Consider the following 16,429-nt stretch of genomic DNA (forward strand, 5'->3'; position numbering starts at 1 on the left):
TGGGGCGATGGGTGGTTCAGGGACGGGGGGGAGTCCACACCAGCAACTCTGCAGTTGAATAGTGTCCCAGTGCCACAGAGGCAGTCCCATGTCTGTCACCCCCACTGCCCTGGGCTTTCCCCGACACTGTGCCCCCCACTCACATCTGCCTCCAGGCTGAGCACTGATGGGGAGGTCGCACCTTCCCAGGCCCACCGCGGACAGCCAAGGCCCGTGTCTCATCACATGTCTTTCCAGGGCCTGGTTTGGGCCGGATTCACCTCTAACTTCACCTGTCCTGGGGGAGCAGGTTAGGAGGGGACTCTCTAGCTCCTTGACCTGTGAGCCTTAGGAAGCCTGAGGACTGTACAGGAGGGGGGCCAGTGCCCTCCTCTCCCTCATAAACTCGCTCCTTACTTTCCTGACAGGCACATGGCATCCGGTGGGTGGTGATCGGAGATGAGAACTACGGCGAGGGCTCGAGCCGGGAGCACGCGGCACTGGAGCCTCGCCACCTCGGGGGCCGGGCCATCATCACCAAGAGCTTCGCCAGGATCCACGGTGAGCTGAAGCCCCATCCCAGCCCCATCCACCTCCCCTCGCTGGCAGCCCAAGGTCACCCAACCTGCCAGTGGCCCAGTGGGGCCTGGAGCCACGTGCCTGGGTCCTAGGGCGTGTCGGCAGCTCGTTTTCCCACCATCACCAGCCTCCAGCCTCTGCCCCTTCAGATTTGTGTGGATTCTGACACTCACAGCTTCCCATCTCCAGCATATACTGGTCTTGCTTCCAAACTTGTAGCAGTTGAAATCCAGGGCACGTGGTCAAAGGATTGTCTCTGATTGTCAGAGGCCTCAGGAAACACAGGCACCAAAGCACGCTTGCATAGGGCCCCACGTCACTGGGAGTGCCGCCAACTTGGTCCTCGTAGTCGATGCCCCAGGTTTGTCCCCATGTGGTAGGACTAGGGGTGTCCCTCCCAGAGCCTTAACTAGACTTGGTTGGGGAGGTTCCTCACAAAAGGAACCTGCCACGTATGGACTGAGTGTGCCCTCTGCCTTCTAGAAACCAACCTGAAGAAGCAGGGTCTGCTGCCCCTCACCTTCGCTGACCCAGCCGACTACAACAAGATTCACCCTGTGGACAAGCTGACCATCCAGGGCCTGAAGGACTTTGCCCCTGGCAAGGTAGGGGACCAGGGAAGGAGGTGGACCAGCCAGCCCATTTCCCCCAAGGCCCTCCTAAGAGGGGAGGGGAATGGAGGGGCAGCCACCTTGGTTCCCCTCCTTCTACACCTGGCCCCACCTGCACCTCCTCCCATGAGCCTCTGTTCCAGCCAGAAGGGCCCCTACATTCTCCAGGTAACCCCCCTGGAAAGGGAAGGAAATGCCTTCCCAGAGATGAGGGTAGAGCCAGCTCAAGCCCTCCTACTGTCCACTCAGTAGCCCAGGCTTGGCACTCAGAGGCCAACAGCCCACGCCTGGCGGGACCCTCTTGGCCCCAGGAGTTAAGCCATCTAGGTCTTACCATGGCCACCGAGGCCCAGACCTGGCCTAGTATTTGGTTCGCCTTGCTGGCCCCAAGGCCCCAGAGCAGTGACCCACTCTCCTGACCCTCTACCAGAACCGAGGGCCGTGTTCCCAAGAGCCAGTCCACCCACACCTGCCTCCCTCCTCCTCCTCCCAGCCCCTGAAATGCATCATCAAGCACCCCAATGGGACCCAGGAGACCATCCTCCTGAACCACACCTTCAACGAGACCCAGATCGAGTGGTTCCGCGCTGGCAGTGCTCTGAACAGAATGAAGGAGCTGCAGCAGAAGTAAGGTCGTGCTCTGCCACCAGCGCCCGCCCGCCCTGCTCCTCGGACCCAGCTCCGGTGTCACGAGTGCAGTTCTGCATCACCAGGACCGGATCTGATCCCATCCAGCCGTGGCTTCGCTCACCACCGAGATGGTGTGGCCAGGCCTCCTGCTCTCTCTTCCCTCCGCCCATGGAGTGACCCATGACCCACAGGTGGGGGTGGGGAGGTTCTTAAAATAACGTATCAACCCCCCACCTTCCTGTTTTTAGTTTGATTCAGATCTTGAGCAGCTTTGGGCAACTGTATTTATTTTTAATGACAGACTCCCATCTAAAGTTTTTCTCCTGCATGATCATTTCACTGGTGGCTGAAGGGTTTGAAAGATCCTTTTGCTCTTCTAAGGAAAATAAGAATCCAGATTCAGTGAGTGTTCCTTTGTGAGTGGTGGTGTCTGTGCTGTTACCAACTCCAGCCTGTGGGGCAGGGGGTCCTTCACAGCCAGAGTCAGTGGACGCCGACAGCCATGCCACAGCCGGACCCGTCACCAGACTTCCCACTTTCCTTCCCGCCCTGCTTCTGCCTGCAGCCTCCCCTCCCCATGCCCACACATTCCAGTAGTTTCCCCGATGGGCCGCGGGGTGGGGGTTGGCCCAAGATGCAGCCCCCACTTCCCCTGGGCATCGAGTTGCCTTTCAAACGCCCAGAGAGTGTTTTACAGACAGACCACCATGTGCAAGGTCACAGCTAGTCCATGTGTGTCCTGCTCCCTAGTTTTTAGTACAGGGCGGCCGCAGGCACTGCTCTGCAACTGGTCCTCTCCCTGGAGCACCGTCCACTGGCACTACCCATACCTCCACGGCCCTGTGTCCACGTGAGCAGAAAGGCCAGGGCAGGAGGCAGGCTCCACGGAGATTCCTTCATCAGGACAAGACTTGCCTGACAGAAACACGGTGTTGGGTGGGTGCTACAAAACGATGTCCTGGTCCCGGCAAAAATCCCTGGCAGAAATGAATGAAGGGACAGGAGGACTCTGGCAAAGCCATTCTGTTGAGTAGATGATGGGGTGCTTGCCCTGGTGCCAGGACCTTGCATCACAAGCAGACAGACCCACAGGGTGTTTGTTTGTTCGTAGCGTGGCCAAGGTCGGAAAGTGACAGCTGGCCCAAGGCTTCCTGCTGTACTGCTGGTGGGGGAATAACAACAGCAGGTCACCAGCCCTCTCCCCCTTGGGCCAGCAAAATCCACAGCATCCACTTTCCTGATGGAGCTGGTCAGCTGAGTCCAGGCCGCCCCACCTTCCACAGGCTGGTGGGAAGAAGATGTTTTTTCCCTTAAAGGTCAGACTCTGATCAGCAACTGGCAGCTGCCCCAGGCCAGCCTCCTGCTCTCTGTGTTTCTTTATGGAGCCCGCCAAGCTCAGCTGGCCCAGAGCACAGCCTGAGGAGCCTGGATCTCTCAAACCCCAAGTCCTGCCACGGAGTCATCTCCAGAAGTGATCCGGGGTGAGGAACTGTCCCAGCCGTGGCAACTCGGTAACCTTAGAACACTGAGACAAGGGTGGCTCTCCCAACTGATGCAGCCATCATTTATTAAATATCTTTGTTGTTGTCACTGACAGGCAGAAGTCCATGTGGACGGTGGGACTTAGCGGGGTAGGTCTGGGAGGAGGAGGGGAGGGGACAGCCTGGCAGGGCACAGGCTGCTCCTCGGCATCTGCAGAACCACTGTTGTCTTCAGGACCCGCTGCACCACCTTCCCGAGGGCTGGGCAGGGTCCAGCGTTAAGCCCCAGTGCTAGCTGCTAGTCCACCAGGAGAGAAGGCCCAGGCCCGGCTCACTGATGGATCCCTACCAGGGGTAGAGAGAGAACAGGCATGTTTCATCTACCTTTAGAGCTGGAGCCAACCTGGACAGGAGGCAAAGGGGGCCCGCCCTTTTAGGCGCCCAGCACAGGCCAAAAGGAGGGTGGGGCACACCCCAGCCAGGAAGCTCTGGGGACATGCCGGAGCTGCAGCAGCACTCCCCGCTGGTCCACGCTCCCCTCTCCCCTCTCCTGCTCCAAACTCTCCTGAGGCGTGTAAGGAAAGTGCTGGTTTACGAAGGGTACAGTCCCTCACCCCTCGCCCCCAGGCCTGGCCCACACAGGCAGCAGCAGACCAGTCCTGGGCCTGGCTTCTGAGCCACTCGTGGTCTAGTTCTGCCAGAAAGGCCTAGTAACCTTGAGCCCCAGCCTCCAAACACAGGCAGAGGGGAAGCCTTGGGCCACCCACAATCCTGACAAAGACACAGCTGCCCTAAAAGTGAACTACCTGGGGCCCACGTTATACCAGAAAACCCTACCAGCAGGCCCCTGAAGTCCCACTTTTGTCATGTGTCGCTGACTGCCTGGCTTCATGAGGGTAAAAGACAAAAGGGACCCAAGTCAGATCTGGCCGGTTGCAGCTTCCCTGCCACCTCAGGCCGTGTGGGTTTGTAGTGGGAGCAGCCCTGGGAGTCACCACCCCTCCCTTGGTTTCTTCCTTTCTCAGCCCCTTGACCCACAGCCTTGTTGTCCAGCTGGTGTCATCCCTCTGTGGGCAGGGGTCTGACTCCCCTGCCCCCCCCAACAGCCATGGCAGCTTTACGACCTCGCTGCAAGAATTACTGCTGCCTTGGGCTTCCCTGGAGGCGCAGTGGTTAAGAATCCGCCTGCCAATGCAGGGAACACGGGTTCGAGCCCTGATCCGGGAAGATCCCACATGCCGCAGAGCAACTAAGCCTGTGAGCCACAACTACTGAGCTTGTGCTCTAGAGCCCACGTGCCACAACTACTGAAGCCCGTGTGCCTAGAGCCCGTGCTCCGCAACAGGAGAAGCCACCGCACCACAACCAAGAGTAGCCCCTGCTTGCTGCAACTAGAGAAAGCCCGTGCACAGCAACAAGGACCCGACGCAGCCAAAAACTAAATTTATAAGGAAAAAAAAGAATTACCGCTGCCCTGGCCTGCGGTAATGGGGCTCCCCGGGGAGAAGGGACCGCCCAAGACCCCACAACAGGGACCTGCACCCTGACCTGCTGGGTCCTCCCGCCCCGCGGTTCCCCACAGTCTTATCAGGGCAGCTCACCACAAGCGTGTACGGAGCCTCCTTCTTTGGCAGCTCCTCGCTGGAAGAGGCGGCATCGGCCGAGCTGGGCCCGGTGGGGGACGTGTCCACGAAGCTCTCGTCCACCACCCGGAAGCGGATCTCCTCGCCGGTGTCCATGTACAGGTCGTGCGCTCCTTCCTCCGTCTCATACTCCCACACCCACACCTGCTCCGCCTCATCGCTGGGCGGGGCGCAGGGTCAAGGCAACAACCAGGCCATGGGGGAGCCCCGAGCGCTGGGGAGTCCTCCCACGGCATGCCCCAGGAAAATCCAATCCCAGGCTGAGACGCTTTGGGAAGTCACAGGAAAAGCAGGCCCGGCGCCGTGTGCGAGAGGCAGGGTCGGGCCGGGCCCAGTGAGTGGCTGGATCTCCTGGGCACCAGGATCCAGGCTGGGAACACGGACCCCGGGCAGGCACCACGGGACATCAGAGCAGGAAGGAGCTCCAGAGCACAGCGCGAGCTCCGCCTCAATATGGAATGACCACAGCCCCTCGGTGCCTGGGGTCTGACTCTGCCCGTGTGTCCTCTCAGAGGCCGACTGCCAAGTTCAAACAGCTCCACCACCCGCCAGGGGCCAGGCCCAAGCTCCCAGTGCCTCAGGGTCCACATCTGTAAAGCACAGATTACAGTAAGGCCTGCCCTCCAGGGCTGTGGTGGGGAGGTAATTAAACAGCACACGTGGAGAGTGCTTTCCACAGGACCCTCAGTCGGCCCGAGCGCTCGCTGAAGCCGGCCAGCGTTCTCCACAGTGCAATTCCACATCCCTCCCCGTGACTCAGGATGCCCTTGACAGCAGGCAGCCCAAGGACTTGCCCAGCTTCCAAGAGGACACGACAGGATGGGAGGTCACCAGGCTGAGGGACAGGCCAGCCTGGGCCAGGTTTTCTGACAAGTTCCAGAGCCACACACAGACCCTGCCCCCGCCCTGCCCATGCACGGGCACGCACACACACACACAAGCACCCCGGCTCCCTACTGCCGGCTCTGCTGGGTGGCCCCCTCCAATCAGCAGAGCCCACACTGAAGAGACATGCTGCTCTCTAGTGGCAGCCCCGCAGATGGGTCCTGCCCCTCCTCTGCACCAGGTCCCATGCTGGGCACTGCGGGTACAGTCGTCGGGACAAGATGGGGTCCCTCCTGGTGAGCGGTCTCGGTGAGCACCCACAGAAACAGCAACCCCAGTGCAGCAGGCAAGGGCCGGGACAGGGACAATGGGAGAGCCAGCAACAGGAATCTTCAACCAGCCTAGGACCCGCAGAGCCAAGCCCTCAAATGTTAGCTGAGGGGGGATGGTGGGCCAGTCAGGCGGGCCTCTAGAGGGAGGTGACCTTTGAGGTGACTCCTGAAGGGACAACCTAAGCGAAGTGAGCTGGAACCAGGCCTGACAGTCCAGATGGAGGCGCAGGTGTGCAGACGCCACGGTCAGTGTGAGAAGCACAGGCAGGTCAGTGCTTCTAGAGCAAAATGCAAGCTGGAGGGGTGGGCAGAGGCCAACAGCATCAGGTCACAGGACCCAAGGCCACCTCGAAGCGTGAGGACCTTCCTTTGGAGAGGCCCGAGCTCCTCCATGACCCACTCTAACCTTGGGAGGATACAACTTGGCCGGCTGCTGCAGCGACTCTGGAGGGATGAGAATGTCATCGAAGAACCCTAGAGACACTGGAAGACATGCAGGTGACAGCATGAGACGGGGCTCAGAATGGACAAGCAAGCCCTTACCCTGTGCTGCCCATGGAACCCTGGGCCCTGTCCCCACCCCAGAGCCCCACACCTCTGCCACAGCCTGAGCAGCCACCCAAACCCGAGGTGGATACTGCACAACAGGGACCAGCGGACGCCGAGGGCCCCGAGTCACCTCTGCAAGCTCCAGTGCCTGCCCTGAGGTCCTGACTCACGGCCTCGCAGTGAAGGCCCCCAGCTGGCCTAGGTCCTCACAGTTACAGCATGGGGGGCTGAGTATCCCCCTTGCACACAAGCTGCTCGGACAGCTCGGGAAGGTTCTCTTTCCCTATGTGACCCCTCCCCTGACCATGCGCCCAGCACAGAAGCTGAAGGGAGGCGGGCTAGCCCCACCATCTGCCCCCAGCGTGCTCCCGAGTCTCATGTGAGGACTCAGGGCCAACATTACCGTGCACTCCCTCCGGGCTGCAGCCTTTGATGTTTCCAATCAGAATCTCGTCCAGGAACGGATGGAACACCACATAGCGAAAGTGAACTGGAAATAAGAAAGCATGTCGGTGATGAGCAGGCCATGAGCAGCTGGGGTGGCCTGTGCTTTCCAGTGTCCACTCTCACTCACCGGCACGCTGACCCCGTGGCGGCACCAAGAAGCCACACAGCAGTCCACGCCAGGCGCCTGTGGGCCTAGACCTGTTAGCTAAGCCGGAGGGACCCTCGGCCCCGTCCCCGGCAAGGCCGGGGCCCTTGTTGTGAGAGGCCGGCAGCACTGGCCCTGGAACTGAGGCTCAGTTCCCAAATCCATCGGTCACACCGGAGCTCAGATTCTGGGCCAGCAATGACTCCAAAGTCAATTCCAGCCTTCCTCCAGGCTCTCTCCTTTATTTTTTTATTTATTTATTTTAAAAATTACCGGGCTGCTGTTCTTTCTTAAAAAAATTTATTTATTTTTATTTTTGGCTGCGTTGGGTTCTCGTTGCTGCTCGCGGGCTTTCTCCAGTTGCGGTGAGCGGGGGCTACTCTTCATTGCGGTGCGCAGGCTTCTCATTGTGGTGGCTTCTCTTGTTGTGGAGCACGGGCTCTAGGCATGTGGGCTTCAGTAGTTGTGGCTCGTGGGTTCAGTAGTTGTGGCTTGCGGGCTCTAGAGAACAGGCTCAGTAGTTGTGGCACATGGGCTTAGTTGCTCCGCGGCATGTGGGATCTTCCCGGACCAGGGCTCGAACCCATGTCCCCTGCATTGGCAGGCGGATTCATAACCACTGTGCCACCAGGGAAGCCCAGGCTCTCTCCTTAAATTCTAACAAGGGCAGAAGCAACTGGCAAAGAGAACCAGGTTTGGAAACAAGTTCCCCCATCTCCTGCTGATTGGCAAAGTTTGCCCCAGGCATAGCTCTGACCTGGAACAGGATGCTAAAAATGCTCTGGAATTTGGGGTGGGGGAAGAGCCAATAAACCAGCAAAAATGCCTCTGTGGGTTCTCAGGTCCTGTCCTACGTGGTCCCTACTCACTTGACCCCAAGAAAAATATCAGGTAAGGTCTGTGCCCACATCACAGACTCTGACTCCACAGCCTGGCAGAAGCCATCACTCCATCACTGCTGCCCCTTGCTGAGTGCCCCAAAGGGGGTGTCCACCGAGCCCCAAAGGTGGTACCTAGGGCCTGAATTCCGCCAGGGCTAGTAAATAACCATAAGGCTGCCCCCTGGCAGTCGCCCAGTGCCCGTCACGATCCACCTGTGTCAGATGTCATGCTTCCCCCGTGTGAGCATGCACAAGTGGCTCAGAGAGGCTGAGTTACCCGCTCACAGTCACACAGCTGTTCTGCCAAGGGGCAACTCCAAGTCTTTCTGAACCATGAGACAGGACCACTGGGTTGAATCTGCCTTCCTCAGAAAGGTTTAATCCCCAAACACAGGCTTCTGCTACCAGTGCCCTCAGCTGCCTGGTCTGGCAGCCTCACCCCAAGGACAGCAGGGTCCACCCGGCCCCCAGCTCCCCACCAGGCTGCTTCCCCATGGCTCCACCAGGCAGGAAAGCGTGGGAAAAGGAGAGGAGGCAGCTGGTGCCCCCTCCCTCCCTGGGAGGAGACAAATACAAGCCGTCTGAGCCTTCTCAAGATGGGAGAGCCGCATGCTGACCTCGGAGAGAGCAGATGAGGGCAGATGTCACTTACGCACAGTATGGAAAAATCCTGTCCCCTGTATGACCCAACGTCAGTTCATTTTAATAAATCCCCACGGAGCCTATGCCAGGTCTGTGCCAGGCCCGATTTGGGCACTGGGCTTGCAGGGGCAGGAGACACATGATCCTGTGCCCAGGGAGCTCAAGGCTGGAACAATTACATCCAGAAGCAAATGGTGAGCCACCCAGGTGTCCGACAACAGATCAATGTATAAACAAAATGTGATATATCCATACAATGGAAGAATATTCAGCCTCAAAAAGGAATAAAGTACTGACACATGCAACAACATGGAAGAACCCTGAGGACATAATGCTACATGAAATAAACCAATCACAAAAGGCCACGTATTTTATGATTCTATTCATATGAAACGTCCAGGATAGGCAAATCCAGAGACAGAAAGCAGATTAATGGTTGTCAGGGGCTGGCAGAGCGGGGAGTAACTGCTAATGAGTATATGCTGTTTCTTCTGGGGGTGATGAAAATGTTCTGGAATTAGCCAGTGGTGACAGTCACACAGCCTGGTGAATATACTAAAAGCCACTGTACTGTATGCTTTAAAAGGGTGAATTTCATGGTATGTGACTTATATCTCAATTAAAAAACAAAAAGGAAGGAACTTCCCTGGCAGTCCAGTGGTTAGGACTCTGCACTTCCACTGCAGGGAGCACACGTTCGATCTCTGGCCGGGGAACTAAGATCCCACATGCCACATGGCCCAAAAAAATAATAAATAAAATAAAATAGGAGGCCACGGACCAGCTGGAGGGCCAGCTGAAGTTCTAGGGATGTTTAGCCTGCAGGTGGGAAGACTGGAAAGTAAAAAGGATGGGTCTGAAGGACCAGTAAGAAGAGGAAGACCCGTTCTTAGTTGTAGACTCGAGCAAACTTTGTCCCAGGATAAGTAGGGCTGCCTCAGGATATGGTGAGTTTCAACAAAGGACAAATACTGTGATTCCACTCACATAGGTACCTGGAGTAGTCAAATTCATAGAGACAGAAAGTAGAATGGTGGTGGACAGGGGCTGGGGGGCGGGGGATGGGGAATTGTTTAGTGGAGACAGATTCAGTTTCAGAAGACAATAAAGGGACTTCCCTGGTGGTGCACTGGTTAGGAATCGGCCTGCCAATGCGGGGGACATGGGTTCGATCCCTGGTCTGGGAGGATCCCACATGCCACGGAGCAACTAAGCCCGTGAGCCACAACTGCTGAGCCTGCGCTCTAGAGCCCACGAGCCACAACTACTGAGCCTGTGTGCTGCAGCTACTGAGCCTGCGCTCTAGAGCCCACGTGCCACTACTACTGAAGCCCACGTGCCTAGAGCCCATGATCCAGAACAAGAGAAGCCACTGCAATGAAAAGCCCGCACACCGCAACGAAGAGCAGCCCCCGCTCACCGCAACGAGAGGAAGCCTGCACATAGCAACAAAGACCCAACGCAGCCCAAAATAAATAAATAATAAATAAATAAATAAATAAAAACTTTAAAAAATAGGAAGTTTAAAAAAAAAAGAAGACAATAAAGTTCTGGAGATGGATGGTGGTGATGGCCACACAACAATGTAAATGCACTGAATGCCACTGAACTATACACTAAAAATGGTAAATTTTATGTTATATGTGTTTTATCACAACTTAAAAAACAAGGGAAAAGAGCAAAGCAAACGGTGGGCACAAAGACGGGCTGCTCCAGAGCCCAGAGCGGGGCCCCAGTTCAGCCAGAGGCCGGGGAAGGAGGCAGGTCCAGCCGGCCTGGCGGCTATGGAGAACACAGGGCTGGTGCCAAGGAAAGGTACCCTAAGTGACAAAGGGATAAGGCTGGCCAGTCGGGGCCAGTGTCACCAGTCACAAAGGCTAACATGTCGTGAGCGCCTACTATGTGCCAGGCACCAGACCAAAGGCCTCTCGTGTTTTTTCTCGTTTATTCCTCACAAGGGCTGTGTGAGGCGGGTACTATTATCATTACACCGTTTTTCCAGAAGTGAGTCTCAGAGAGACAGGTAGAGTAATCTGGCCTGGGTAGAAGGAGAAATAGAAAGAAGTAGAAGGCAACTGGCAAATGAATAATCCTCTAAGCGAAGGCAGAGGCCCGGTGCGGAGCCCCGCTCAGCACACCCTTGGCCACAGCCCCGGCGAGGCAGTGGCGGGATGGGGGCCTGGCCACCGATCCCCACCACAGACCAACGACTCACCCTGCGCGATGCTCGACGGGCCCTGAGGAGCCTTGTAGCCGCGAGTGTTAACCCCATTTTACAGATGAGGAAAGTGTGGCTGAGGAAGGTAGTCACATGTCTGAGGTCCCCACGAAAGGGGGCCAGAACCAGAATTCAACTCCGGGTCTGTGTGACAGGCCTAACCCTGGGCTCTACTCCTGTACCTTGTTTGCAAGAACGCAGGGGACCCAGGGTGGATAAGAAAACCAGCAGTGAAGTCCTACACCAAGCAGCAGACACAACCAAATGAATGGACAGAATTTCCTCATATTTGACTTTTTTCTCTTGAGTTTTTCTTTTTTTTTAAATTTATTTATTTATTTATTTTTGGCTGCGTTGGGTCTTTGTTGCTGCACGCGGGCTTTCTCTAGTTGTGGTGAGCGGGGGCTACTCTTTGTTGTGGTGTGCGGGCCTCTCATTACGGTGCCCTCTTGTTGCGGAGCACGGGCTCTAGGCGTGCGGGCCTCAGTAGTTGTGGCACGTGGGCTCAGTAGTTGTGGGTTACAGGCTCTAGAGCGCAGGCTCAGTAGTTGTGGCTCACGGGCTAAGTTGCTCCACGGCATGTGGGATTCTCCCGGACCAGGGATTGAACCCGTGTCCCCCGCATTGGCAGGCGGATTCCTAACCAGTGCACCACCAGGGAAGTCCCTCTGAGTTTTTCTTGAAGTTCTGGCCGCCTGACCACTTGTCTCCTGGACAGCAAGGCCCCTGTCCCATGAAAGAGACTGGGCTCAGAGCCCTTGTGGCCTTGTGTCCACATCACCGACTGGTCTTTCTGCTAACGAAACCATCCTGGTCCCCACACGCAGCTCTCCACAGAGTTCGACGGCATCTGTGAGAACTAATTAAGTCTCTGGATTCCTGGACACACACACCAGGCAGCCTCACGGCACATTCTGGAATGCTCAGACATCTCTGTGCTGAGGCTGACCCCCCCAGTACGGGCCAGGGCAGGGCTCCTGAAACGCGGTCTCGTGTGAGAATTCCTGCAGGCCCCTCCCCAGAGATTCTGGCTCAGAGGGTCTGGGGCAGGCGGGCGAGCGCCCAGCGGACGGCAAGAGGCATGCCTGCACCCCGACTAGCCCCGGACCACCTCAATGGCGCCCTTGCCGTCTGCTTCTGATGTGGTTTGTCCAGGCAGGGGAGAGAAGAACACCCCGCTTCCTCCCTGAGCCCCCTCCTCAAGGTGACCCGCCCTCTACTCCTCCCTCCCATCCGGGGTGCACATCCCTTACCAATGTGACTGCAGCCCCTCCCATCCAGAGGAAGCCCTTCTCCATCCCTGGACTCTGGCCTTGGCCACGTGACCTGCTCTGGCCAATGGGATATAAGCAGAGGCCTGAAAAGCATCTGTGCTTTGGTGCCCAGTCTACCTACTGAAAGGGGACACCACACCGAGCAGAGACATTAAACCCAGCCGAAGCCCCCAATCCAACCAGTCTGCCAACCACAAGACACATGAGACCACCCTATACCATCCAGCCCTGGCCAAGCCAGCCCAGAAGACCACCACCGAGCTGACCCACAGAATCAGAGAAACAATTCAAATCGATGAGCCGTCAAGCACTCGCTCTGTGCCAAGGTCCTGGCCTGAGAGCTTTGCACATATTAACTTAGTAATTCTCACAACAATAAAGTCTACTGTTAAAAAATAAAAAAATAAAGTCTGTTAACTGCATTTTACTGAAGAGGGAACAGAGGCACAGAGAAGTTACATGTTCTGCTCAGGACACACAGCAAATAAGTAGCAGAGTTGGGATTTAAACCTAGAGGCCACACTTTTAACCATTATGTCTTGGTGTCCCTCAAAGTCTCCCACCCCCAACCAGCCACCTCCCCAAGAGGGGCAGCTGTGCTCCCCTCCGCTCTCCCCACTTTTAAGCCAGCAATGCCTACTCCAATTGTCTTCCACTATCTGTCCAACCCGCCCCCCCGCCCCCCGCCACCTGAGCAGCCTGAGAGCCAGGCAGAGCAGGGCTCGTATAACACACGAGACCAAAGGGGACACAGACACAGAGCCACAATCTCAGAGCTGGAGAAGCCTTGAGAATCACCTTGTCTACCTCCCCTTCTTATAGATAGGAAACCGAGGCCCAGAAAGGGGAAGATTCTGATCACCCAGTAAATTCCTGGCATAGTCAGGACCAGGTCCCAGGTCTCCCAACACCCTGACCAGGACTCCCCCTACAGAAAACTGAGCCCCAAGAAACCCAACGCCCAGAAGGAGGGCACCCACCTTTGGTGTGTGATGCACCGTCCCCTGGGAACACATAGGCGTCCTCCAGCTTGGTGATGTCAAACAGGCAGATGCAGAGCCCCACGTTGTACACGACCTGTGGGCATCCGTGTACACAGCCCGTGACCTCGAGGCCCAGCTGCCCGCGCAGCCTCTCCCGAGATCCACCCCCCACCCCCCACCCCCCGCCGGGCAGGTTGATTATCCCTGTTTTACAGCTGGAAATGCACTGGGGCACTGCCTGAGGTAAGAAACTCGGGGAGGATGCTGAGCTCTGGAAAGAACAAGGTCTTTGGTGACATGACAAATGCAGGTTACAACGCCAGCTCCACCACTCCCTGTGTGACCTCCAAGGTCACTTCTCTGAGCCTCAGTTTCCCCATCTGCAAAAATGGACATACCAGGCTGTGGGGTTGTTAAATCAAGAGAACAGGGCTTCCCTGGTGGCGCAGTGGTTGAGAGTCCGCCTGCCGATGCAGGGGACACGGGTTCGTGCTCTAGTCCGGGAAGATCCCACATGCCGCGGAGCGGCTGGGCCCGTGAGCCATGGCCACTGAGCCTGTGTGTCCGGAGCCTGTGCTCCGCAACGGGAGAGGCCGCAACAGTGAGAGGCCCGCGTACAGCAAAAAAAAAAAAAAAAGAGAACAGCTGCGAAGCACCTAGCTCAGCAGCGGGCTCACACCTGCTAGAAATAACAATCACCAATCAAGGCTCATAATCATCTCTAATAAGGAGCAGTGATGGGGAAGCCCTGGTTAAACCCACACTTTCCAAGGCCCCAGCTCCATACTAGAGCTCACAGTTTAAAGTGTCAGACCACAGCTAGTCACTGTTCTGCTCACAAAGTCTCAGACACACAGACGGGGCCACAGGGACTGAGGCTGGCAGAGTGACACATGGGAAGCCCTGAAACTGGGCAGAGGACAGGCAGAGGACATCCCATGACCCATCTCGACTCCACGATGCTGCAAAGGACAAGCCGCCTGGTGTCTGTTTATCTGACACCAGCATCATCACCTCCCAATTAGAGACCTTGCAGGACTGTTCAAGGCTTAGCAAGAAGCTCAGAGAACTCAGAGTCCTGCCAGACCTCAGGGCAATGAGGCAGAGTCGGCTGGCTTTGGAAGCACAAGGATATGTGTGCCCTTGGCTGGACCTTGGACCTCTTCTGTGTGGCCGCCTCTCAAATGACTGAATGATTCAAATACAGAAATACTTGTCTGGGAATTCCCTGGCAGTCCAGCTCTTTCACTGCTGAGGGCCCGGGTTCGATCCCTGGTCAGGGAACTAAAATCCTGCAACCCTCGCAGCGTGGCCAAAAAAAAAAAGAAATACTTGTCTGAACAGGTCAGAGAAGGACCTGCATCACAGAAGGACTACATACCCTTCTTGTAATTTTCACACCTTTTCTCTTTGTCCTTTAGAGGCCCCTTCTCCTTTTACCTCACAAAGTAATCAGACACCATCCACTAAGGACTCCATGAGTTCTCTCCACCAACAACAAATCCCCAGGTCTGTACACTCCACCTTCTGTGATTTCAGGCTCTATGAAAGGGACCTGCCTCCTACCTACAGCCAGCCAATCTTCCTCTGGCGCTCTCCTTCTCAGCCTACCACCTCCTGCTGTTCTACAGATGAAGACCATTATTCGATGAAGTCCTGCAGGCCCTGTATGACCTGGCTCCTACCACTTTCCAGCCTGACCTCTCCTCTCTCCGTCCGCCCAGGCCACACCAGCCCCTCCATGCCATGATAGGTGCAATATTCCCTCTTGCCACAGGGCCTTTGCACATGCTGTTTCTGCTTCCTGCACAGCTCTACTCTCTGCCCAGAACCTACCCCCACAAAAAAAAACTAATCCCCTATGTTAGTTCTTCCTCACCACCAGATCTCAGCTCAAGCACCACCTCCCTAGCAAACCCTCGTCTCCCTCATTGTAGGCGAAGTTCCTTCATTCCACAGGTTTGTGAACACCTGTTCTCATAACATTTACCTCAACTTCTCATCACACACTCAACTGTGGGAGTCTCTCATCCATATCAGCTTTCCCCAACACACTACAGAGTAGAAGCTTGTCTGTTTTATTCATTTAATAAACAATTATGGAACACCTACTCTGTGCCAGACTCTGGCTAAATATGGGGGATACCATGGGGAAGAAGACAACAGTCACTTGCCCTCATGGAGACGGAAACAGAAAAACAGTAACCAAGTAAACAAATAAGAAAAGAGTGGTAAGTGCTAAGAAGGAAAGAGTGATATGGCACAGAATAACTGCAGAGGCAGGGCTGCTTCAGAAAAGGCCATGGGAAGGCCTCTGAGGACCCAGCACTAAGGCATGCTAGCCTGGCACATAAAAGGTGCACAAACATTTTTTTGCAGGAATGAATGGATAAACCTCCTTACAGCTAAACTACCATCCATCTTCACAGAAACAATGCATGGTTGGACAGCAATTATTATTTCCATTTTACAAATGGAAACTGAGGCCCAGAGGAGGTAAAGGACTCGCCCTAGATTACAAAGTAATTTGGAAGTGGGGATGCCAGCAATTCCCAGTTACAAGGCCTTTTTCAAACCCAGTTTTCCTTTCGATTCCTGCCAACATCCTAGTGGGTTAAGGATTACCCCCATCCCATGCACAGGCTTAGAAACCGAATTCTGAGACGTTAAGCTATTTGCCCAACTCCAAGGCTTGGCATGGCCAGGCCGGCAGCGGGCGTGTAGGCACTGCTGGGCCCTCCCGTGCCAAGGCCTGCCCGCGACCCCGTGGACCCAGTACCTTGTTGGCCAACTTCTTGTTCAACTCCTCGGCAATGGAGTCGTTGAGCTTCCTCTCAAACTGCCACGGGGGGATCCGCACGGTGTCTACCATCTCCACCAGGACAAACATCCCGGCCTGCGCGGGGGGCTCTGGGAACGGGTGGGTCAGTCACGCACCGGGGCCTGGGGCGGTGGGGATCCCCGAGCTCGCTCCGTCCCGTCCCAATAGCTGCGACCAGCCCCCCGGCCAGCAATGGGGCTGCACCGTAGGGGTGCCCCGTGCGGGGCGTGCTCCTCTACTACAAAGAGGAAAATGAGGCTCAGCCGCAGGGTCTCGGGGTCGAGCGGGAGGGGTGCGCGGCCAGCCACACACAACCCTCGCCAAGCGCCACCACCACGCACCGCGAAACCACACGCAGCCGGCGGCGGCAAGACTTTGCGCGAGATCCC

The 16,429-nt window shown here is 56.3% G+C and overlaps 2 protein-coding genes across 2 annotated transcripts in view; one reads left to right on the forward strand and one right to left on the reverse strand.

Moving 5' to 3' along the window:
• The window catches only part of ACO2 (aconitase 2), a 53,297-nt gene extending 51,087 nt beyond the window's left edge, over positions 1-2,210 (forward strand). The window contains exons 16-18 of the mRNA XM_082636165.1: positions 408-540; positions 1,042-1,163; positions 1,663-2,210. Of these exons, the coding sequence (XP_082492291.1) occupies positions 408-540; positions 1,042-1,163; positions 1,663-1,800 (393 nt within the window). The 3' untranslated portion in view covers positions 1,801-2,210. The remainder of the gene's footprint in view (positions 1-407; positions 541-1,041; positions 1,164-1,662) is intronic.
• A 109-nt stretch (positions 2,211-2,319) lies between these two features.
• Positions 2,320-16,429, reverse strand: POLR3H (RNA polymerase III subunit H). Its single transcript, XM_082636169.1, has 6 exons — positions 15,999-16,429; positions 13,217-13,313; positions 7,033-7,119; positions 6,500-6,563; positions 4,882-5,083; positions 2,320-3,625 (listed from the first exon to the last, which is right to left on the reverse strand). Exons 1-6 carry the CDS (start codon positions 16,107-16,109, stop codon positions 3,572-3,574), a joined length of 615 nt encoding a protein of 204 aa, XP_082492295.1. The 5' UTR covers positions 16,110-16,429; the 3' UTR covers positions 2,320-3,571.

Source organism: Mesoplodon mirus (genome assembly GCF_964341445.2).
Source record: "Mesoplodon mirus genome assembly, chromosome: 11".
Lineage (NCBI taxonomy): Eukaryota > Metazoa > Chordata > Mammalia > Artiodactyla > Ziphiidae > Mesoplodon > Mesoplodon mirus.